Source organism: Podarcis pityusensis, assembly GCF_964106645.2.
Source record: "Podarcis pityusensis genome assembly, chromosome: 5".
Lineage (NCBI taxonomy): Eukaryota > Metazoa > Chordata > Lepidosauria > Squamata > Lacertidae > Podarcis > Podarcis pityusensis.
The window spans coordinates 46,214,875-46,239,581 of record NC_138032.1 but is presented as its reverse complement, the minus strand read 5'-3'; the positions used below and the strand labels follow the sequence as shown (position 1 = coordinate 46,239,581).

The 24,707-nt window shown below is 42.3% G+C and overlaps 1 protein-coding gene across 1 annotated transcript in view; it reads right to left on the bottom strand.

Moving 5' to 3' along the window:
• Positions 1–581: 581 nt before the first annotated feature.
• The window catches only part of SORCS3 (sortilin related VPS10 domain containing receptor 3), a 445,632-nt gene continuing 421,506 nt past the window's right edge, over positions 582–24,707 (bottom strand). The window contains exons 24-27 of the mRNA XM_081005898.1: positions 19,983–20,082; positions 17,550–17,655; positions 5,561–5,721; positions 582–4,623 (exon numbers count right to left, since the gene is read on the bottom strand). Coding sequence (XP_080862024.1) covers positions 4,559–4,623; positions 5,561–5,721; positions 17,550–17,655; positions 19,983–20,082 — 432 coding nt within the window. The 3' untranslated portion in view covers positions 582–4,558. The remainder of the gene's footprint in view (positions 4,624–5,560; positions 5,722–17,549; positions 17,656–19,982; positions 20,083–24,707) is intronic.

Genomic DNA, 24,707 nt, shown 5'->3' with positions numbered 1-24,707 from the left:
CAGATCTACTAAAGATTTTAAACAAGGGACTAGGGGCCTCCCAACAACTCTCATTAGCCTCTAGGCAGTGCGTGTAATATTAGTTTTGGTTTCATATTGGCCTTCCTTCATCCTAGCTACAGTGCCATCACCATGTAGCCTGGTTACAGATAGAACAGTGGCCTGGTCCAGATGTACGGCTTAAAGCCAAGTTTAGAACAAGCCTGCTTGTTCCTTTAGGACCCTGTCAGAGCCCTCATGCCTCCTTCCCAAAGCCCAGCACCTCACTTTCCAGGCTTTGGGAAGGCAGCAGGGGGGAGGGAATCCAATGTTGCTGAGGTTTGCAAAAAAAGGCCTTTCATCACCCTGTTTTTTGATGGTGATATGTATTCCTTAACTTACTTCCAAATGTGGCAAGCCAGCTGTGCTACTCATTCTACTGAGTAGGGCCCATGGACTTCTGCTCCACTGTCCTACCACTGCTGGGTGAAGCATATGTTATGTAGCACTGAAACCTATACGCAAAGGTAGGGAAGGCTGTTCTGCAAGATGAAGCATCCCCACCAACCAGAAGCCACCAAAAGAATGCAAACTGGCAGCTCTGATGTACAAAAATACATTTATTTTCAACAATTTCAAAACCACTGCCTTTTTTTTTACAGTAGAAATATTCAAATGGAACAATAAAACCAATAACAGTATATATATGTACTTATGTATATATATATGACTCATGCATTTGTCTTACTTCATTTAAAATAAGTATTGCAATTGTCTGTCTCATTTAAATCTCGAAATGAAAGGAGGGTAGGGAACAGTGCCTGTTTGCCAGCTTCCAACAACAGAGGATTTGGATTTCCATTCTGTCATTCTGGCCAAGTTGTGTTCGGTGAAAGACTCCATGAGAGGTTGATAAGTTGGGTTAATATTGCCTCTGGCATCCTGACTGGAGCAGGATTAGGCAGAGTTGCTTTGTATCCAAGGCTGGCACAACACATAGTGGACTCATCACTTGAGTCAAACTCAGGCCGCACAGATGGGGGGGAGGTCTTTAGGGCTGGAAGGCAAGATGTCACGCAACATCTAGTCCAAACAAGGGGGATTAAAGTATCATGACTTAGTAAGTGCCAGCAAGAGAACATAGCCTTCTGCCTCCTCAGACGGCTAACCATTTGACATCCACAGTCATAGGCTGATTTATCTCTGCCCTACAGTATCTTTCTTCCTTTTCTTTGGCTGCAATCTCTATACCTATTTACCTGGGAGTAAGCTTCACTGAAATCAATGGGCTGTGTTAAAATGTATAGCATTGCACTATCTTTATATTTCCAGAATAGGTAAATCAGTTTTGGTGTAAGCTGCAAGAGAGAATTGTTTGGACACAAAACTTAGGATACTTCAGTGACTGAAGCAGGAAGTGGGGAAGGGATTCAGCAACTATATAATTGGGAAGGAAGAGGATGGGTTATTCTATTGCAAAAACCTCAAAGCCAATAAACAATAGAGAAGAGGGAAGAGCTGACCCAGCCATGAGGCAGGTGAGGCCGCTGTTTCAGGTAGCAGAAACTTGGGGGGCCCCACCTGCCCCATTGCCACTGCCAGCACTGCCACCAGTGGTGTCACGTAATGCAAGATCTTGCAGAGCATGAATTCCAAAACACCATCATAATGGCTCTCTTTCCAATCCCTATTATGGCTATTGTTTTGGATAAACCATAAACTAGTTACCTATAGGTATCACAGACTTTTTCAACACTCCATGGAAAGGTGGTGTGTGAGATCCTGTTCTGGAATGCTGAACAAATTAAATGATAGGGAGCTCATTTAAAATGAATAAGGGCTGTCCCATTTAATTAAATTGATGAGCTTAAGAATATGACTCCAGGATATGACTGGTTTTAAGACTCAGCACCCCATGGAAATAAATCTGCTGTCCAATTAATAGGATATGTTTAGGCTTCAGAGTCCCTGGAATGTATGGAAACATTCTGGGCCTGAAATGACAATGAGAGTAGATATATTTGCAGAAATACACTACCCGCCTAGGACTTTTCAAGCTCATCTAATGGAGAAAGAAAGAAAACAATAACTGTAAGCATCTCTATTAAAATAAGCCCTACTGAGTTCAGCAGAACTTCCTCCCAAATAAGTATGTATAGGATTACACCCATGTGTGTTTCATGCTGAGTCTTTATCTCCTAAATCTTATAAAACCCTTACCATTAAATAATGTTGCCACCCCTATTTTCTTAGCAAGTTTTCCAGAGTTTTTAACGTCAGGCAGAAATTAATCATGTGTATCTTCAAGCCAATATAAGCTTCAACTGTTGATCACCTGGCTGCTATATTGCTACTAAGGACATAGGAGCAATGACCACATTAATTGCTTATATTTTCAGCATCTGATTCTATCAAGAACTTCATTGTCTTAGAATAAGGTTTTACTTTTAGAGATTTTTTCCCCTTCTATGGGTGACAGTTTGAGTGTTATGGGGTAAGAGGTTGAGGAAGCCACAGTGATTACACCTTTATTCTATTGAATACTTCCTTCAGTTGTGTTTTCTACCTAAAACCACATTGCTGAGCTATTTTTCTTTCAGTGTAGTGCTCTATAGTCGTGGAGCCCCAGAGGGGCACATGGCTTTAAAATATAGCTGCTTTGGAAGGAGACTGAAGGGAAGTTGGGAGAAATGGTTCCTTTACAGATATGATGAAAATCCTCGTGGCTGATTTACATTTGCCAACACCATGACCAATTTGGCCCTCTTCTGAATGGTTCATCCATTGTATGGACTTTTTTCTACTGCACAGACATGATTTCAGACTAGTTAAGTAATCAGGCATCATTAATATCATTAATAGCACCATTAATATCATCAAAAACTGCTTCACCAGGAATACAACTGCCATTTACTTTACTGCAATGAAAAAGTCCGCCACCTGTAAATCCTAATGACATTGTCCCATTACTTCTCAAGGCTATTCAGATTGAGGATAATAATACGCCATGGTATTTTTCAAAAGCTGGTGTTTCTGATCTCATATGCATTTCACTGGATAGCTGCTAAGAACTAAAAATACTAGACACAACCAACACAGAGAGCCATCACCCCCACCACCATCATTTGCCGAATCAGAAACTGGAAGTCCAGTAAAATGGCTGTGTGCCAAATGCATGCCACTAGTAACTAAGACTAGTCAGGAGAAATTCTGGGGAGGCTAGAGGATTAAAAATCAAACAGGACTGTAACAGGAGCAACACCAAAGGTTAAAAATCCTTTGCACTGATTTCATTAGTGCAAGGATTTATGCTTGTGCAGCAGAAGTTTATCCCCTCTCCTCTCCCACACATGCCCTGTGCCCTCCCCAAATCTGCTCTGGAGGGTTGAGGGGAAATCCAAATAGATTTAGCAGGTGTGCAGAGGGAGGAAAGGTGGGTGGAGCACAAGCATAACTCTTGGATGCTATCCAACACTGAATGCAACCCAACATTGATGCCACAATTATTTGACCTTCTCAAACTGAAGCATATTTTCTTGCACAACCTGTTAAATAGACTGGGAATATAATGGACTCAGCATAGTGTTTCTGAGCTTCCCTGCTAGACTCATTCCAAGCCCTACACTCCTGCTTCTGAGAAAGAACCAATATCTTGACTGTATTGCATTTTGAAGTGTTCACAATCCAGATATATTGCCTTCTTGTTGCAGGTCCCTACCAGTGTCAACTGAACACAAAGAGGAAAGAGTTAAACATGACAGACAACTGATACGCATCCAGATCTCCCATGTGACACAGCTGCTCGCCGTAGATCCCCAGTGAACTTCTCATGTGGGTGTGAAGGTGTGTGGGTGAGTGTGGTTTATTCATTTTAAATTTATCTTTTACTAAACATTAAATTATTTATCAAGAAATAAAAAGGTATTTACATGGTAATTATCTACAGTATGCCATTGGTTTCCTCAATACCAACAGTATCAACATGCACCAGCAAGGGCCTCATTCATAAACTTGGTCAGATGTGCCAGCCGTCATTTTGTGCAGCCTGCCCACCCCCATGAGAATCTAAGGAGTCAACTTCAGAAGGCTTTATTATTCCCCATTTTAAAAGATATACAGGATATTATATATATGTATATATATACTCAGTTGATTGAATCCAACAGGGTGTCAAGCGAGAATAGAACCCTGCATTCATTCTACAGGAGCAAGTCTGGTATGAACAATTAAATAACCTTCTGAGACTGCCACTGGCAGAGTAGCCCAATTATTTTCTGAAAGGGGAAATAGAGAATGTGCCCAAAAATTTAAGTTCAGGGTTATATTATTTCTGGTTTCCATTAAGTCTTGCATTTTTTCTTCTATTATACAGTTTTCCAAAAACTGAATTTATGAATGTGGCCCCAGAAAACAAAATAACACCAAAAAAAGAAGAAAGAAAACCACATTCTGCGCCCCTCCCTCCCTAATAATAATAATAGTCATCATTATGACATAGAATTTTCTTTGTAATAATAATAATAATATTAATTAAAAATAAAAACTCAGAAATTTTGTAGTCAAAGTGGTATTCCTGGTATTAAACACTAGTGCAGTTGGGTATTTCCTTTGTGCTTTCACTGTTGGAGATCGTTGAGATGCTCCCTAAGAAAAAAGAGAATGGAAGAATTAATGGAGGTCACCAAATTAGGATATGGTTGTGGCACAGATTTTTTGCCATGGTGTATAATCGAGGGGCCTTCTCTTCCTTCCAGCAAAATCCCACCCAAAAATGTCAAAGCAGTGTACACAGTAAACAATTAAGTCTTCAAGTTAATTCATGGTCACCAATGATACACAAAGTGGAGTTACACCAGAAAAAAAAATGTTGGAATGAAAAAATCTTAATGAGGCATCTAAAATTTAACACCATTGACTGTCTGATTTCAGTAGAAAGTTCCACAAAGCACTAACACTCTGTGCTTGGTGACCTTGGAGTGGACCTCAAGGAGCATGCAGAATGACTTAATAGTGCCTCTTTTGATTAGACTACTGCTTAATTTTTTTAGGCACCTCATGTAACACAAGAATTGTATTATTACAGGACTGCAATAGAGAAGATAGAAGCATTTCCTCTTCTTTTGTTCATTTTCTTTTCCCCCTGTGCCCTTTCCCCTAAAGGTGCCTGTCTGTTCCCATTTGCTGCTCCAAACTCTGCTACCCTAGGGTTTCTTGACTTCATGTACCATCTCATCCTTCCTCATTTGCCCTATGCATCAGTTACAGAAATTAGCCTGCCAACGTCTATGCATCTGCAAAGAGCTGAGCCACTAAAATCTCCAGAAAGAATTAACATTTTAATATTCAGCCATGATCTAACATATTTCTCATGACTCCTTCTCATGCAGAGACGGCTAATGGGTGCATATACCAAGCTCAACAGCTCACTGATTTCCGTGAATCAACTCTGAGCAAAACTTAGTTGAATACCACTCAATGTCAGCAACATGCATTCACTCATGGCAGAGGACAAGGGCCAGAGAAGACTCTTAATGAGCATGAATTGTTGAGATGTCATTGAATGAACAGGCAGGTTGTTTACCTATAACCCGTGTGTCCAGCTCTTTGTCCATGAGTTCTTCAGGGTCTGTGAATTCACTCAGAGTGATCTTGGGGGCATTTTCACTTTGGCTGACAGAACCAATCATTTCCTGTTCTTTGTCATGCTGGACTTGAGCATAGATGTTAATCCATGGGATTTTCCTATGTTAAAAAGGGGAATAAAATAGATTTTCATTGAGATGGTCTTCCCGATTTACAGTAACAGTTGCCTCCTCAACAGTGAATATTATATATTATACCACAAAAACCAGAGGAACAAAGCATGACAGGAATATAATTTACACTTATAAAAATCTTAGTGCGGATGCCTGGCCCACATTGAACAGGAATCTATTTAATAATAATAATAATAATAATAATAATAATAATAATACAGTGGTACCTTGGTAGCTCCCGAACAAATCGGGAGTGAGTCTTCCGGTTTGCAAACATTTTTTGGAGGTCAAACGTCCAACGCAGCTTCCACAACTTCCAATTGAGTGCAGGAAGCTCCTGCAGCCAATCGGAAGCTGCGCCTTGGTTTTTGAACTGTTTCGGGACTGTTTAAATTCATCAAACGGACTCCCAGAACAGATTAAATTCAAGAACCAAGATATCACTGTCATCGAATTTATATACCACCTTATACCGCCCTATACCCAGAGGTCTCTCAGAGCGGTTCACAGATTCAATACATACAATGTGTACCAGGCAGCCACATCTGGCAGGCTGAAAGCTGAAAATGTTGTTCTATCACAAGTAAAATAACAAAAAAGTGGGGTATATTATTCTTATTTTTATTCTTATCTTACCATTACCCGCCCGTCACCCTGAGGTCCTAAAGCAGCTTACAACAATTTAAAATACAACATTAAAAACAATTATAAAAAACTACAATCACAAAAATAACACTTAATAAAAATAACATCAAGTAAAAATAGCAAGAGTTCAAACAAATGCTTAGATTATTATAGTTAGATTTCCAGTATTTCTGCATCATAATCTGAAAGGCCATTTTCTAAAAAAAGAGAGAGAGATTTCTTTTCCCATGTCATGAAATGGATCCCGTAAAACACCCTCTCATGCCATTTTAAAGTCCAACTGTTGACCAACAGTCCCGTGGCTTGTCCTCCATTCCCAGATCCTGTTTTCTCTTTGACCCTGATCTATTTCCAGCTTCTGACTCTCTGCAGACTGCTGACCACAGCCTAGCCCTCCCACCTCAAATAATATCAGACTGGATCAGATAGATGCCTGACATCAGAGTGTATCTCATACCTCGATGAAAGAGCAAACTGTCTACAGTGGGGAGTGGCTTTTACTGGTCTCAACTTCCCACCAAAAAATGTGGGGTTTCTTGGAACCATCTGGCCAGGTGACAAAAGAAGTGCCCTCTCAGAATGTCTTTTCTGCAAGGAGTTCTGTACATGCTCTGAAACCTAAGATACTATCCAAGCAGGTAACATGTAACTAGCTAAGTTCCTCCTCGTCTTCTTTCCCAAATTATTTGTACCTTTACACTTGGCTTCACTGGTTTTAAAAGGCAATTCTCTGGAAATTTCTACGTGCTCAACAACATGGGTCTAAAGCTACCCATTCTGTATTAAGAGTATTTCACAAGGTTTATGGAGAAATAAATAGAAATCTTCTCTCTTTGTTTATTTCCCCCCAGACCGGGGCTGAAGGGAGGGGTCCTGAGCTATTGGGACCAGAAATTCCCCAAGCAGCTGAAAAAAAATGGGTTGTGTCAGGGGGTTCATCCTACGGTAGCAGCCAGCTGTAATTCTCTTTTTGGAGGGGTGGGGAAAGGAGAGAACAAAATAAAGAAATGTGGCTTCTCCAAGATCTGTCATGGATGAGTTTCTGTCTCTCTTGAGACCCTTTGTGAGAGGAGACCCACAGCCAGGCTAACAGGCTTCATTTCCTTGTAGCATTTTTGTATTAATTCAGCAGCTGGATTAATTGTGATTTTGCTGATGACCCTGACACAGCTGACAGCTGACATCACAGCTGCCAAGAAACAAATCTTCTGAGTTATCTCAGCCAATAAGATTAAACAGCAGTGATGGCTAATGACACACAAGACGGAAGGAGGGGCACTGAGAAGTAGCAGCAGAGAGGGAAGGAAAAGTGCACTGAAGCACATCAGAACAATGTGAATGTTTAGTGAAGTGAGTATTTTCCATTAATTGACCTTGCTGCATCTAGGAGCATCACAGAGAAGAAAACATCAACATTTGAAGATATGTGATGCTGAATGTCTCCCTATGGGGCAAACGTCCAGAGATGACTGTCTGTTCCTGCTGTCTGAGTCACTATGAGACATATTTTTCACTGTAGACAGTAAATATTTGTGTAATGCTGTCGTTCTTTTTAATCAGTGGACAGGGTGCACAAGTGAGCCTTTCCTTTTGGCTTCCTTTTACATGGGAGTGTTAAACTGGGAGTGTTTGAGATGGACAACATATTCTTTCTTAACCTTATTTTCTCTGGGCTGGCTTTGTCCAATACCTTTGATAACAATTTATCCTTTCTGCCCTTCAACATCCTCCCAGTTCTCTTGCAAACGAATAACTAAGCTCATTTAGCTTTGGTGCATGCTTGCCTGGTTTTGTACATCTAAATTAGGTCAGTAATAGCTGATATAATGTGTCATCATTGCTTTGGAAAGCTTGCCTGGGTTATTTTCTATTTTCAGCATCTGTTCTGGCTGTTGGGCCTTTTAAACTTAGTCAGAGTTCCAGGGGAAGCTTCCTTCTCTGCAGAATTAAAAAAAAAAAATGGTGGGCCAGATAAAAGCATATATATACACACACCATTTCAGAGTGAGACTCTGAGGTCCTAGTTTGGTTCAGGCTTTCATCAAAGCATCTTTCAGGGGAGATTTGAATGGATACATTTTCAAAACAATATATGGGAAAGATACCCAGAGATGTACTGGGCTCATTAAAAGTAGTGTATGTGGATCCCTCATGGCAGAAACCCCCCCCCCCCACTGTACCTATGAAAGGACCCCATGCCAGGCATGGTGAGCTATCTGAATGGAATAAAACCTCTTTGTACCATTCGCTGCACACCTCAGAGCAGCAGAAAGTATCATCAAAGGAGAATTCAAGAACAATTTCCTCTGTCTTCAGTGCCGGATACATCAAAGCAAACTTTTGCTGAGATAAAGCATGAACATTAGCCATTCCTCCTTTCTCCCCAATACACATGTGTCTTAAGCCCAGTTCTGAGACATTGTAGGTGTCCCTTCACCCCTAAGACCATGCATTGTTTCCAATGCCTGAGCTTCTCACCTCCATGTGTCTACAGTCATGTTGAGCCTTTGCCTCTACGCCTAAATATATGCCAGCTTCCTTTGGTTGTGTATCTGAGGAGAATAAGTATTTAGGCTGAACTTTTACCCAGTGAGAATGTAGGTTTTGCAGTACACTGCCTTCCCCTGAGCCTCAATCTAAGCTTTCAGACAGTGGCCTGGTTAAGATTCTCTATTGCCAACTTTATGAACAATTATTTAATATCCTGGTTAGCTGACCAACATTAAACCAGAGTTCCCATTTTGGCTATAGTGGGAAATTCTGGTTTATAACAAACCAGAATCTCCACATGATGCTGGCACACAAAAGGAGAAGAAGAGGGGCAGATGAGGGTGGAGCATGCAGACCTGATGCTTGTTCCCAGCTTCATAAATCACAGTTTATAAAACCAACACCTTTGCATCCAAATGGGGCCAGTCCCTCTCCAGCTCACGTAGCCAAAGCCATTTAGTAGAAAGACAAAGACGTACAGAGATGTGGAACATTATGTTTTAATGCTTTTAAAATGTTTAATGCCAGCTGTATATTGATCTAGCACCAATGGCAAAATTTCTGTCGGATAAATCAGCCTTATATAACCAATATGCTTAACTCTAATTAATGCATGAAAGTATTAAGACCATAGAGTAAGCTCTCCTGCCAGGCTTCACTAAGTCAGAGCTCCTCACTTTGGGAGGAAGGAACTGACCAGTAATGATGTCTGGGTTGGATTTTCCAAGCTTAGACCGTGTAGCTTTAGGAAGCCATTTTTGTGTTTCTATACAAATAATTGACAAACATTTAGCATTTTTTGTAACCTAAGTTAAAACTGCCTGTGTTTTCTGGCTGCTGTATGGAAAAGTACATCTGACCTTTGAAGAGTATGTAAGTAAACCATTTTTAGCTTACCAAACATGCTAAGGGGAAGTGGGGAACTTTGGAAGAAACTTGGAAGGGGATATTTTAAAGATCTAACAGCCTATATTACCACACTATGCTTTGCCTCCTGTTTTGTTATTTTTAAATCTCTGTAGAGGCTCTCTCAACAGAGAGTACTTGCTGCAAACCTGAATATAGGCATCCAGGGAATTTTCCTTTTATTCTTTTAAACAAATTACAATATTTTACTAAAATACTAGCAGTTTCCAAATTGCAATGTGTAGCTAAGTTTGGGGCTGTACAAAGAACAACCCCTCAAGGTTTGTTTCTGTTTGCTTGCCTTGAAAAGTCCTGTTGGTGCTGACCTTTAAAGCCCTAAATGGCGTCAGCCCTGTATACCTAAAGAAGCGTCTCCACCCACATCATTCAGCTCGGACACTGAGATCCAGCAGCGAGGACCTTCTGGCGGTTCCCACACTACGAGAAGTGAAGCAACAGGGAACCAGGCAGAGGGCCTTCTCAGTAGTGGCGTCCGCCCTGTGTAATGACCTTGCATCAAATGTTAAGGAGATGAGCAATTTTATAATATTTAGGAAATATCTGAAGGCAGCCCTGTATAGGAAAGCTTTTTAAGGTTTAATTTTTTATTGTGTTTTTCTATATGCTGGAAGCCACCCAGAGTGGCTGGGGCAACACACTCAGATGGGTGGAGTACTATTTATTTATTTATTTATTTATTGACCAAACAAAAGTTTCCTTGACTATCTCTAATGTGGTGTTTATTACTGTCCATGTAGTTAATGCCTGAAGCATTGACATCTGCTCAATGGAACTAAAATGTACCTAATTGAGAAACAGAAAAGGCTTCTGTGGATCACATCCTTAGTGCACAGCAGCAAAATTCCTTTTCCACCTTCCATGCAGATGAGCCAAGGATAACCACAGGCTTCCTTTAGAATGGGACTTTGTAGAAAGAGAAGCATTACTATACCTACTGTGTTTGAAGCAAGTGCCCCTCCTTGCATCACACTGCTGTTTTTAAAGCCCCTGGGATCACGCCACCCACTGGCTATTGGCTAAAATCGCCTGGTGTGATCCCAGGGGAATGGCCAGGACTTATTGCTCCTCCCCCCCCCCATTTTAACCCTATCAGGTGAGCTCTTGTGTCCCGCGCGCAACCAGGACCCTCTGTTATGAGGATCCCATTTGTTGACCATAAAGAACAAAACAGAATCTAGAAATGCATATTTATTTATTTCTTTGCTGGAAACTAAAATCTCTGTCTAGCTTTTAGTAAAGGAGAAAAACAAACCAAGATTAGCCTCCTTATACCATCACTTCCTTCACGGCAAAGTATCATCTATTTCCTAATGGATTTCCTCCACGTGCACATGTAGTTCAACACAGCCCGGCTTCCAAGGCTGGAGGACAGTGTGCAACGTGAATGCCTAACAAGTCACTTGAGCGCCTTGCTTCACGCAGGCTCCTAATAAACTGCTGGTGTGTGTGCCAGCAGAGTGCCAATTCTAGCAATCTGCAAAATTAAAAATTCATGCAAACACATGTTTTCCCTACCTTTGCTAAACTGAAGCTCGGCATTCCAGCAGCAATTCTACCTAATCACAAAAGTACACATTGCTAATAGACTTCTGTATCCGACAGAAAAATGGGACAGCGCTAAATATTTTATATTCCATTTGTTATTAGGAGCAGCTGCATTCTTTTAGGCAGAGGGGGAGCGAGCTGTGAGTTGATTGAAGATGCAGTAGGATCCCATCAAGAAATCAGTGAGACCCAAGAACAGTATCTCAGGCAAGTTAAAGCTCTTGTCTCCTTTGCTCTATGCTCCTGTTTAGGTACTAAGAGTGATTTCTGTTGCTGTTGCTTGGTTTTTTCTGCCCAGAAACAGGTATACTAAAAAACAACAACACATAGCATAGAATCTAGTTTTGGTGTGTTTTTTTAAGTAATAAGTGAACCTGTCTTAATTGTTTGAACTGTGTATGTTATTTTAAGAGATAAGACAAGTCTGCTGGACAGTGGCCCACCTAGTCCATTATCCTGTTCTCACAGGGAGCAACCAGAAGCCTGTGAAAAGTCTGCAAGCTGGACATGAGCACAAGACATTTTGGCACTTGAAGGAACTGCAAACTGCTGCTCCCCACCACCAGGGAAGAAGGGGTGAGTTAATATCTACATAGAAACGGAGGGAAGAATCCAATCCGCCTTACCTGATGGTTGAAATGGGAATCAAAGGACATCTTGGGTGGGTGAGAAGGGCTCCTCTCTGAGTCATGCCAGGTGGGTGCAGCCCTCAGGAGATACCAGAAGGCAGCCCCTGTCATTTACTCCCTAAGGGTAGGAGGAGACCAGCAGTGCCTCCTATTTGCCAAGAGGCTACTGTAGAGGCAGCATAGCGGAGGTGGTGGTGGTGGGGCTCTTGAGAAGATAGATCTGGCCTTCAAGGAGTGCGCTGCTGCTGCAGCAGCAGCAGCAGCAGCAGGCAATGTGTTCCATGGATGCCGGATCTGTTGCCCCTCTGCAACCTGCCGCCTGAGGCGGTTGTCTCACCTTGCCTCATAGGTGGGCTGGCCCTGGTCTAAGAGCACTCTGCTCACCTGTGATTTCCAACAACTGGTATTGAGAGGATGATGCCTCTGATAGTGTAGGTAGAACATTACTATCATGGCTAGTTGTCACTGATAGCCTTTTCCACCAGGAATTTGTCTAATCCTGTTTGAAAGCAATCCACGTTGCTGGCCGTCACTGTCTCCTAGGGGAGCGGGTTCCATAGTTTAACTATTTGCTGCGTGAAGAACTACTTTCTTTTTCTGTCTTGAATCTTTAAAGATTCTGCTCCATTCAGATTTCTTTAACAACATTATGATACTGGCAGTTCCCAATTAGCCCTAGAATGGAATTTGCCTTTATTCACAGCTGTTGCACACTGGGTTGATGTCTTCACCAAGCTCTCCGCTACCACGCCAATGTTTTGTCACTGCCAGTTCATACCTCATAAGTGTATATGTGAAATTATTATTATTTTTTTGCCTTGACATTCTTCACATTGCACTTGTTTACACTGTAGTCCACTTGACACTTTACTGCCCATTCACTCAATTTGGAGAAGTCCTTCTATTTATTTAAACTTCTGCATCCCACTTTATAAACTCGAGAGTTTTTTAAAGCCAGCAGCTCATAAGGCAACTGTATTGCTCAGTCTTATAAATACCTAGTTTCAGTTGTGATACTCATTTTCCTTAACACTAGCTTTATTCAGTAATGACAGCTTTGGCTGTTCTTGAAGCAGCCTGGTCATTTGAGCTTGCTCAGACCTCAGTTTGCAGAATGCATGGCATGCAACTGCAGAACACGGCTTGCATATTCCCTTTTACAGAGGCATCTCCAGCCCCTTTATCAGTAACCTCAAGCGCAAACAATTCCAAGAGGTGGGGTTTCTATTGCCCCACAAACCGCTTAGAGATTTTACAGCAATCAGGCGGCACACAAATTTTGTTAAATAAAAATACCCCTCAAACTCTGCAGGTCCTCGTTTTATTTAAGGCAGCTTTGGCAGGAAGGAATTCCTCTCTTTAATGCCACGTCCCTCCCCTTCCGCTGTGTTCAGGGTGCCTGTCCGCTTTCTATCTCTCTGTATACTGGGATAGGTGGGGTTCTGCGCAGATAGGGTGAGGGAAGAAAGCTGCAGCAGGTGGAGATGTGAATATGCCGCTTACAGAGAAGCAGTCCCTCCCTGACATGAAGGCCATAAAGTTAACAGAGCCCATCTGGGTTTGCACCTGGCATCTCTAATTTAAACTCATCTCCTGCACTGATGTAGCTTTATTGTTAAACTCCCAGGAGGCTCATGCCAGCGCTGGCAGCGCTCATCTGTTCTTCAGAGAGGCAGGAAACTTTGATGTGGAAGCAAATGGAAAAATGCAGAGGATATAGGAAAACTGGAAGGTACTCCATGAAAATGCTATCTTTTCAAAGCAAGGGATCATATATAGCATTAATAAATTATCAAATGCTTATATGCATTTTCTTCTGATATGACCACTATCCTCTTCCCCATTTTTATTTGTTGTGGGAGAGTGTTACATGTGTACAATTTTTGATGTTATGGAACACTTGTGGGACCAAAGGTTGATGGCAGTTTATGAATGGTACGTTGTGATTTTTATTCTGCTCCATCACTTCTAATCTATTAGAATTACAGAATATCCACTCCAATACCCAGTCCTGAAATTTCCCTTTATCCATTGACAGTGCAAGGGGCTACCACATCTAGGGCAGGTGGAAAGCTTGAAAACATTCAAATCTAGAAGCCGCATTCCACATCAGAACTTCCACTCTTAGTAAAGAAGGTTAGTAGAGTTCATTATTTCCTTAGGGATTCTTTAATACAAGCCATTCCTCATGTGAAAACTGACATGGTTATTGTCCTTTTAAATTGTGTTTCCAACCATGCAAATTCAGAATTTGCATTGATGAACAGATTTTGTCCAGCCTTAATTTGGTCCTGGAAAGATTTATCCCCTGGTCACTTGGGTTTTGCTCCTCTCTTGTGCATCTAGGTTCATAAAAAGGTGACCAAGTAGGTCTGAGAAAGCAGAACTTCAAGCTATTCTAGAGACATTTCTGCTTCTTGGATTGAACAAGTATAAAACTAGCACTTGTGAGACTGACAATTTCACACAGCATAGTAAAACCGACCTGCACCATCCAAGATGCTGCTGCAGCTGTGTCAGTACAAGTTAGCATGGATTTTTACAGGTAACCATTCTTTGGGCTGCCACTATTGCTATGCCCTAAATGGTGAAAATTATCTTGTAATGAAATCTTTGAAGAATACGAAACCTGATGAGGACTATTTGGGGATCTGGATAATTTGCACATTTAACATGTATCTGGGATATCTGGATTAATCAAACTGCAGATCAGTGAATGACCAACAAATCTCAGCATTAGTTCACTCCGTGCAAATCAGATAGAATATGAATCACCTACTTTGAAGACACTTTGCTGCCATATAAATAGCACCTTGTAGCGTATAAAATGAATTGATAGAAGGCAATACAGAATATAAGACTCAAGTTTATTATCTGTATTTTCTGTGCCTGTTGTTTATGACATATAATAATCAAGATAAAAATTATCAATGATCTCTGATTAGTAACCTCATTTCTTCAAATGTGGCAGAACCGCAAGGAGTTGGACAGAGCTGCTGCATGTGTACATTTTTCATTGAAGCAGATGCTCTTGGGTACCAGCATCTTTGACTACCTGATTTACTGGAAGTGTATAGGTGACAATTCTTTCATGCAGGAGGATGCTGACTCTGGGAACCCTAAGCATGTTTACTTTTGTTTAGAGCTGATATTTAGGTAAAGAAAATCCAACAGTGGGCCACTGACTAGAAAACAATACAGTTAGAATTAATGATCACCCGTAGAATGATGCAGTATTGCAACCTAATTATATAAAAAATGCCTTTCATATATAAACAATAGTAGATTAGGGTCAGTAAATGACACTGGTTAGATGTGTTTATACATATACCGTATTTTTCGCTCTATAGGACGCACCGGACCATAGGACACACCGGACCATAGGAGGCGGAGAACGGGGGGGGGGGGGGAAATTCTCCCCCTCTCTGCTCAGCGCCCCTTCAGCAAAGCGGCAGGAGAAACGGAGCCCCTTCCATTTCTCCTCCCACTTCGCTGAAGGGGCGCTGCGCAGAGAGGGAAAACTGTGTAGCGCCTCTCCAGTGAAGCGAAGCCTGGAGAGCAAGAGGGTTCGGTGTGCACCGACCCCTCTCGCTCTCCAGGCTCCAGGTGGCTATCCGCAAGCCTTCTGAGTGCAGCGAGAACTCCTGCTATGCTCCGCAGGCTTGCGGATAGCTGCCTGAAACCCCCGGAGCGCAATGTGAACTGCAGCTGTGCTCCGGGGGTTTCAGGCAGCCTTGCCTCCGCTCCCAGAGCTTGCGGGGCTGGGAGAAGCCCGATCTTTCCCTGACCCCAGCCCCCACAACAGGTCGGGGAGCGGCAGTCCCTTCTCCCTCCTGGGGAAAAGCCCGCAAGAGCCGCGCGAAGCTTGTGTGCAGCTCTTGGGGGCTTTTTCTCCCTGCCTCCGCACAGACTTTCCCCCTTAGTTTTTAAGGGAGAAAAAGTGTGTCCCATGGAGCGAAAAATATGGTAAATGTTGTAGATCTATCTCTCCAAATTCTTGGGGAAGTTGCAGCATTCCATAGAAGCACAATGAGCATAATTATATAATCTGTACACAATCAGACATCTGGAAAAGGACATATTAAGGACTGAAATGATGCTAGTCTCTTTAGACAATCTGCTTCCTGAGATGACAACCCTAGAGTTGGTATGCAATTCTTCCAGCAAGGAAAAATTGTACATTTTTAGATAACTCAGTCCCACAATGACCCAGTGACATAGATCTCTATGTAAAAAGCAGTCAGCTGTATTGAGCCTTGTATCATTTCAGAAGGACGGCCAGTGGAATGGATGCAGACATAACTAATGTCACTGATGGGACTGTAGGTGGATACATATTCCTACACTCACTGCACTGGAACCAGCAGTCTGGTTAGAAATACATCAGGCTTTGAATGCTGGATGACAACTTGACATGAATGGAGAGTTAGAAGGGTTAAACAGCGATGGAGAAAGTAGTAAGTGATTATTCCCATCAACCAACAAAAGTTTTCTGTATTCACCAAGCATAACTTCAAAAAAAGAAAGACAAATGTTTATGTCCCATCTGTTACTGTAGAGACAGTGTTCAGGTGGCTTACAACATTCTGAAATTGCTAAATAAATTAAATAATGAGCAGCACAATAAAAATAAGTACCATAAAGACAGGGACAGAGACATAGCATATAAGAGCCGCTTAAAATGCAAGGGTTAGGAAACAAGACCTTATCACTTACCATGCGTTTTAAGCCCCCTACCATGCACTGAAGAGACTGTGGGGTCCATGCTATTGGCCCCACCCCCTCATGTTGTTTGGGTCAACTAGCTCTGCCTCTGCCGCCCGTGCACTGAGGATGAACTTGCACAGAAGTGAATCTGTCCTGGAGCCTGTGCAAGAATCTAGGACATCGGGAAACCTATGCATACCCTCATGTCTAGATACACAAGTTTACCTGCTGGTGCCCCTTCTCAACTCGTGGCATTCGATGGAACTAGTTAGCTTGCATGACATCCAAAGGGGTGGGAAGAGGCTCGCTGGCCTCCTCAATATGTGGAGCCCCTTTAATGTAATCACTTGCAGTGTCATATATACAGGTGAAATGGTGGCCCCTTGTCCCTTGCTTCTTAACCCCGCCTCCCACATACTGAGATGTGTCCTGTTCTCTTACCGGTTCTCCAAAGGGGAGTTTTGCCCACCTTGGAGCTAGAGTGCATTCTCATTATCACCATTCTGATTTGGACAAGGTATTTCCTATCCTGCTGCACAGCACATGTGACAGGAAAAAGAACTGAGTGGAAGTAGTTACATTGAGAAAAGCCTCAGAAGTTAGACGAGAATGTGCTCCATCCTATTTCCCCGGTTGGAGAGGGTTGAGGATGCTGAGTGAAACTCATCCATTCTGAGCACACATGGCTCTGTGGACAGGTATACCCACAACACACATCTTGATTTCTCGCATCTACACCTTGTAGGAATCTTCTGTCCTCCCTCTCCCCTTTCCCCGCAAGCCATAAGCCTTAAAACGTCTTTGAAATCCAGGTTCTGAAAGTTCATCTTCAGACGGATTTTCTGTAAATCACAGAGGAGCAGCAACATACCTTTTAAACTTGTAGATTAAAAAAACAGCCAAGCCCACGAAGACCACCGACAGCAGCATCAACATGGCTGAACTGCTGTGCCCGGCACCAGAGTCGACGAGAGGTGCTGGGAAATGAAAGAGCAACATGTTATGCGGAGAAGTCTTTAACTGCAGGGGTGGGGGGAGTAAGAGGAGGCAAGCCATTCTCTTTCCTTTACTGCCTCTTCTTGTTTACTAGCACAGGCATGTGGCACATGCTGTGTGAGAAAAGACAACTCACATGGACAAGAAAAAAAAATGACCCCCCCTTTCAACACAAAGCTATAATTTCTAGACAGCACCATAATAAAAAGGAAGCTGCAGACTGTGTGCCGACAAGCAGAGGGGAGAAGCCCTGCTCCACCTCACTGCTTCAGTCTGCTTTAGCCTCAGCCTTTTTCATGGGTTTTGTTTAACAGTGAACCAATAAAAGCAAGCGGGAGGAGGCAGGGTTCAGTCTCTTGTGAAGCTTGTGGCTTTGAATTTAGATTGGGGAAGGTGGATGCAAACACCAGTAATAAATTCATTCATAATTCACCCACTGAATTATCACAGAGTCACCATGGTACATAGACTCAACAGCTTAATTTGCACATAACACTAAGCCGAAGTATGGCATAGCATGAATAAGCAAACATGCGGGTTCCCAGAGCAATCATTTGGTTTTTTTATGCTTGTAAAGGTAAAGGACCCCTGGGTGGTTAAATCCAGTCGGCGTTTGTCCACAGACAGCTTTCAGGGTCATGTGGCCAGCATGACTAAACTGCTTCCGGAGCAATGGAACACCGTGACAGAAGTCAGAATGCACAGAAACATTGTTTACCTTCCCACCGCAGTGGTGCCTATTTATCTACTTGCATTGGTGTGCTTTCGAACTGCTAGGTTGGCAGAAGCTGGGATAGAGCAACGGGAACTCACCCCATCACTGGGATTCAAACTGCTGACCTTCTGATTGGCAAGCTCAAGAGACTCAGTGGTTTAGACCACAGTACCACCCGTGTCCTATTTTATGCTTGTATATCCCACCTTTCATCTAAGGAACTCAAGGTGGTGGGCATGGCCCTCCCACTCTCTGTATTATCCTCACAACAATCCATTGAGATAGGTTAGGCTAAGATATGGTGACTGGCCCAAAGATGATTGCGGTTATGAGCTCTGTTCTCCCAAATCCCAGTCAAACACCCAACCATTACACCACAGTAGCATACAATTGCTATGCTCCTCCTTCAGTCCAGCTGATCCATTGCCACCCAAGACTAAGCCAATATTTGGCTTAGCATTACGTGCGAACCCAGAGTCATGGTTGGTCTAACAGAGCAGTGAACCAGGAACAAACCTTGGTTACAGTTCATAGTTTGCCTGGAACAATACAAACCATGAGCCCAGATTCAAACACAATGTGAAGCCAAACCATGGTTTAGCCCTGAATAGCACAGCAGCAGCAGCAGAACTAGAGGAGGAGTGCAGCACTTGCAATCTTTGCTCTGGAAACCTACACATTTGCTCATTCACACTAAACCATGGTTTGGTTTAATGTGATGTGTGGAGTGAGAACAGGAGTGGCCAGCACACACTGCTAATTTCCCACAATGTTCAGAACATCACATGTGACTGGCACATTTAAATTAGCCACAGTGCCAAAATTCACGCTAACCCAATTGGGTATGTGATTCTGGAATTTTTTGCTCAGGTCAGAATTATAAAAAAAGAGATTCAGCAGATCAGTCTCCAGAGCAGTATTTTCAGTCATAATCTGAAATGCACTCACCTGAGAGCAAGCCCTGAACTCAATAGGACTTGCTACTGAATAGTCAGGCATACGATTACTCTGATAATGTTGTACAACCAATGAAACTCTGATTGATAGTTGTGCGAATGAGTGACCGCACCATCAGACCAAACAGCTTTCTCTTTGATGAGCATCTTTGTTATTTGGATCAATTATATTGATTGTTTCTTGCAAATCTTTTATGTAATTGTCGTTCACCAACCAGAGCAAAAAAACCCTTGGGGTTTGTTTTTGCTTGTTCTTAGGGGGCAGTGAGCAGTTACATTTTTCAAGTGGCTCTCGAAACGAAAGTAGCATCTCCAGGGGGCAATACAACAATGTACACCTTACCATCCGCAAACATATACCAATATTGCAAACTTGGAAGGAAACTCACAGAGAACTGATAAGATATCTGACCAGATTATAAAGGAAATTGCCCTCCGCTTGTTTTTTGCTTCCCTTGAACCAAGACATATTGAAGACTTCTCCAGCTAGAAGTCTGGAAGTGATCTTCAAGTGTGGTGTCAAGGTCCATAGTCAGAAGGCAAACAATTACAATGCAATCTTTCTTTGGCTTTCTTCCTAGTAGACCTAAGGCTAACTGCAAAGTGTTGCATTGTGTAGGGTTCCTTGCCAGCTTACCTAACGTTAGTTGAGTGACATACACAATGACTTCCACTCCAGGCTTCAGCTCAAATTGGACCAGATTCTGATTCAAAGCATTGAAGAGGATTTCAACAGCCTGAGGAAACAATGAATTATCCATTAACAACAGCACTTCAGAAACTATAGGAAGAATCCCCACAGACACTTCCAATATACCAATGGAAAAGTCATCCTCTCGTTGTCAGACCTTGCATAGCAAAAAGAGCACAATCCACAAAGAAGATTTGAATAAATATATTTTTTAAAGGGGAGAAACCCCTAAATGAGAGGGGAAATCCTCAGCCAGCCCACGGATGACAGAGCATATTCTGTGGAGATGGAACTGACTGTCATGGAGCAAAAAACTAGGACGAGAATAGCTGGAAACCTTACCTGAGCCATGCCACGCTGCAACATGTTGCTACAAATCCAATTTGTTTTTAAATTACTCCTACCATGCAATTCCCACCCCTACACAGAAATGTTTTCATAACCCCTAAGTTACTCATATTGGGCACAGCCAGGTATTAAAGTGGCATCTTGAAGGGCGAGAAGCAGACAATTTTCTTCTGGTTTAGTTTTGAATGAAAGTAAGTGTTATCAATAATATGAAGTATAACACAAAACTTTCAGTATCCTTCAGTCAGGGCCTTTTTTCCAGCCAGAACTAGCAGGAGCTCAATTCTGGTACCTCTCAGGTGGGTGCCATTGCCATTATGAGAGAACGAGAGAGGCATTCATGGTGAGTTCTGGCATCTCTTTTTCTAGAAAAATAGCACTGCTTGAAGTTCCCTTTTTTGCAAGGGTTCTCTGCTTTCCAACTGAAGTCCCTTAACACCTCATTCCACAGTGTTTGGGTTCCTCAACTCTCTGGGCAGAATTTTTGGGAGTGTCTAAGGAACTGTAGAGGAAAGAAAGGGATGGGAAATTTGGAATTTCCCTTTTGTGAGGTTCCTTCTCCTTGTGGCTGTTAGGATCCAAGCCAATGTTGTTACCCTTTAACACTTATGACATACATCCAATTTCCCTGCAGAAACTTCTTTCCACATTCATATTGCCGTTGCTGACTTGCAGAAAAAAACCTGTCTTGTAACCTTTCAAGGCAAGATCTACATTTATAAGGGAAAGAAATAGCCTTTCAAAGTTCAAAGCTTAGCATCTGAAGAGTCTACATTCTAAATATTTAGTTAAAAGTGCGACTCGGCCATGTAGATTCCTTATTAAACCTCGCAATCTTGATAGTCTCAAGGCAAGTAACTAACTCCATCTGGGTGTATTAAAACATATTGAACATCTGCAAGTTCTCAAATGACTTGGTGTGATAAAAGGGATCCTGATCAGTGTGCAGAGGTTATAGAAGAACTGGTGCAGTGTAGAGGTTAAAGACAGAAATCTCAGCTGTGCTGTAAACACACTGAGAGAAATAACAACAACAACAGGGTTGGTCTAATGAATTCAGAACTATTGTATGTGAATCCAATTCTCTAGCAGCTTTTCAAGCAAAAACTAAGTGGTCATTTTGGAGGCAATTTTGTCCTCCTGAAGCCCTGTGCACTATTTGCTCCATGCAAAACTTGGTAAGAATGATGGTACATCACAATATTGTCCCCAGGTCTCAGGCAAGGGAGGGGCAAATGAGAGTTTTGCCGTTGTTTCATCCAGTTTGCATGGGGGGGGGGAATAATTTAAAAAGAAAAGGCAAAATGGCAGCAGCAGCTTCTGCTTCTATTGCAAGGGACATTGGACACCTCCAAGCCCTTAAAAATAAATCACCCACCTACACTGAAATGGTGCCCATTTTGTCCCCCTATTTTGCACAATAAGTTTTCACCTGGAAAATTTCAGCACTACGGTGAACAATGAAAAGCACTCTGGAAGTGCTATGGATTATTCCTGGTTATTGAGCTGACATCCACAGGCTATTTGGCAGGCCATCAACAAGAGTAACTAGATTTTGCTGGAAAGTCTTTTTATACTTCCTGCTCCACATAAGGCCTCCAGAAGTGATACTGCTGATTTAATCACTAGTTAATTTCTGCATGGAAGCTTAAGCAAGCTTGTGCTATTGTTCATGACTCTAATCTCACCTTAATATCACAGCTGCTATTCATCACTGTAATTACCTATTTATTTAAGTAAATGGCTATTGAAACTTCCAGGTATAGTTTGTATGCAATATCCTACCTGGGTTTATGGCTGAATACACTCTCAATAGGGAGCTGTAACCAATCCTGTGTGTCTGAAAAATGTAATTGCATGATACATGTGTTTTCAAACATGGGTGTGGATCATTCATTATGTGGCATTAGGTGTCCCACTCAAGTCACTTCTAGGCTTTCAAAGCTCATCAAGGACTCAACATGCTCAGTAGGCACAGAGTTCTGGAGTAGAGGGGATGGGTTGGAGTGGTAGGAACCCAGAACACTCTCTGCTGCAATTGCAGGGTCGCACGGGTAGAATCATGGTTTGTTTATTTATTTAAAATATTTATATGCCACCCCATGATTATGTTCACAGAGTGATTAAGACAAAGATATAAACAGATTAAAATACACAAATTAATAAAGCATAATGACTTCAATGAAAGTACCAGGTGAGTCTCTCTGGGGAAAGTGTTGCATAGCAAGGGGGCTGTCATTGAAAAGGCCCCCCTTGCCTGAAGCCACCCACTATACCTCACCTGGCTGGGTACCTGGAAAAGGACATAGAGACAGGCAGACAGGAGACAGACACCCTGACTGAAAGCTATGAAGGACTTTCGAGGTCAAAACTGACCCTTTGAATTGAGCCCAGAAATAGTGTGGCTAAGTCCCTGGCATGATATGCTTGTACCATCTAGAAGCCTGAAATCTGGATGGGTGAACTGCTGTTAGAGTGACCGAATGCAAAGCAGAATACAGCTGCTATGCTTTTAGGTGCTTTGTAGAAGGGCACATTTTGTCAGATCGAAACTTATTGTACAGAGATTAGGAAAGCTGCATCTGCTGAAATTCTATATTCTAAACACCTATTAAAAATACAATGTCCTCCACTGAATCTGGTTACTCTAATTATAGTAATTGCCTGGTACTGACAGATAATATTGATGGAGTGAGCATGCCAGAAATCTGTAGGAACAGTGAAAATCAATGGGATGCTGTTCTCCTTGGATATCAAATGTATTGGAAGGACGAAGGAGCTGCTTATTTCAAATAAGGCGTAAAGCCCGATATATTTATATATATGGGTGACACCAAAATGCTAAAAGAATTCAGCAAGGCAGCTTAAGTAACTGGTGTTTACAGCTACCTTCATGCTTACTGGGTAAATGTTAAAGACAATATTGCAAGGTCCTAATGCTTCCCTTTGAAGCTCTAAATGGTTTCGAGCTCAAATACCCCTAAGCGGCTTGCCAGATGGGCAGAGCTGCAGAACGTTGCTGCAGTTCACTGGGACGGAGGGGAGATGAGCAAGGCAAGGGAACTGCCTGCATAGTGAAGGTTCACCATGGGGAGTGATTTATTGGCTCTGGCATTGCACCTTCACAGCACCAACATCCCAGCTGCCTTGCCTAGGTAACTGGCTAAAACCATATTCCAGAATGCGACAGGTGGGTGGGTTTCTGTGCTCGTCCTAATAGATTGGAAATATATTATGAAGCACATGCCACCTGGTCAAGTACACTTCTGTACCCTGACCAGTAGAGGCAAATTCATCCCAGGACAGGCTGGAAGAAAATACTTCTATTACTGAATTTATTCTGGCACGACTAATTTAGTCATGCCCATTGTTCAATGCTCCATAAGGATTAAAATGTTTCTAATGAAGAAATAATAAATAAAATGCATATATCTAATAAAGAGTTGTGCCTTAGGAAAGTTAGTCACGCAGCTGCCAAGGAGAGAGGTAAGTCTTCATTTCCTTGTAAGTGTGGTTGCGATTGGATGCAGTAGGTAGGCCTTGTCCAATTGCTTGGAAACAGTGGCCACAACCCTATGGAATTCACCATATAGGTAAGTAGAAAACTGACATGTCTCCTCTTATAACTTTCAGTATCATTTTTTTTAAAAAAAAAAGTTCAAAGGTAGCTGAACAATATTAATAGGAGGTCAAATCCAGTCAGACAACTCTGAAGATTCAAATGATATATGCCTACAAGTTCAACAAAGTACTCCATGAGAGGAATTCAACATAGCCCTGTAAACCTCCCTGTGATGCTCTGATGAAGGGTGGGATATGAACTGAATAAATAAGAAGATGATAAATAATAGCACTAACAAGGCTGTTCCATCGGCGTGAGCATTTCAACTGATAGAACTATCTCCACTCTCTTCCTCCACATGTCATTTCTCCCAATCCCCTGAGACAATCTGGAGAGACACAGGGGGCACGCAAGGGAAGGAGAGAGGTTGAAAAGGCCCATTGCACTTGCAGAAGACCTCACACTTGCTTTTGCTAGCGGAACTCATTAGTTGAATCTGATAGAGGCAGATTTAGGGGAGCATGACTGGTTCGGTCGCACTAGGCATGGAGCCTTGGGGGCATCACAACTAGGAGGTACAATGAAAGGCAAGAGGTGGGAAGGGGGATTTTGGTGCTGCTGAAACTGGAGACCCCGAGGTCCACCACTGAATCTGGTCCCACATTTCATCCTCTATTTAAATCTCTAAAACAGTTAATTCCTAGGACATTGCGCAGAAATCGATATTTACAACAACTTGAGGAAATCAGCGTTAGTGTGGT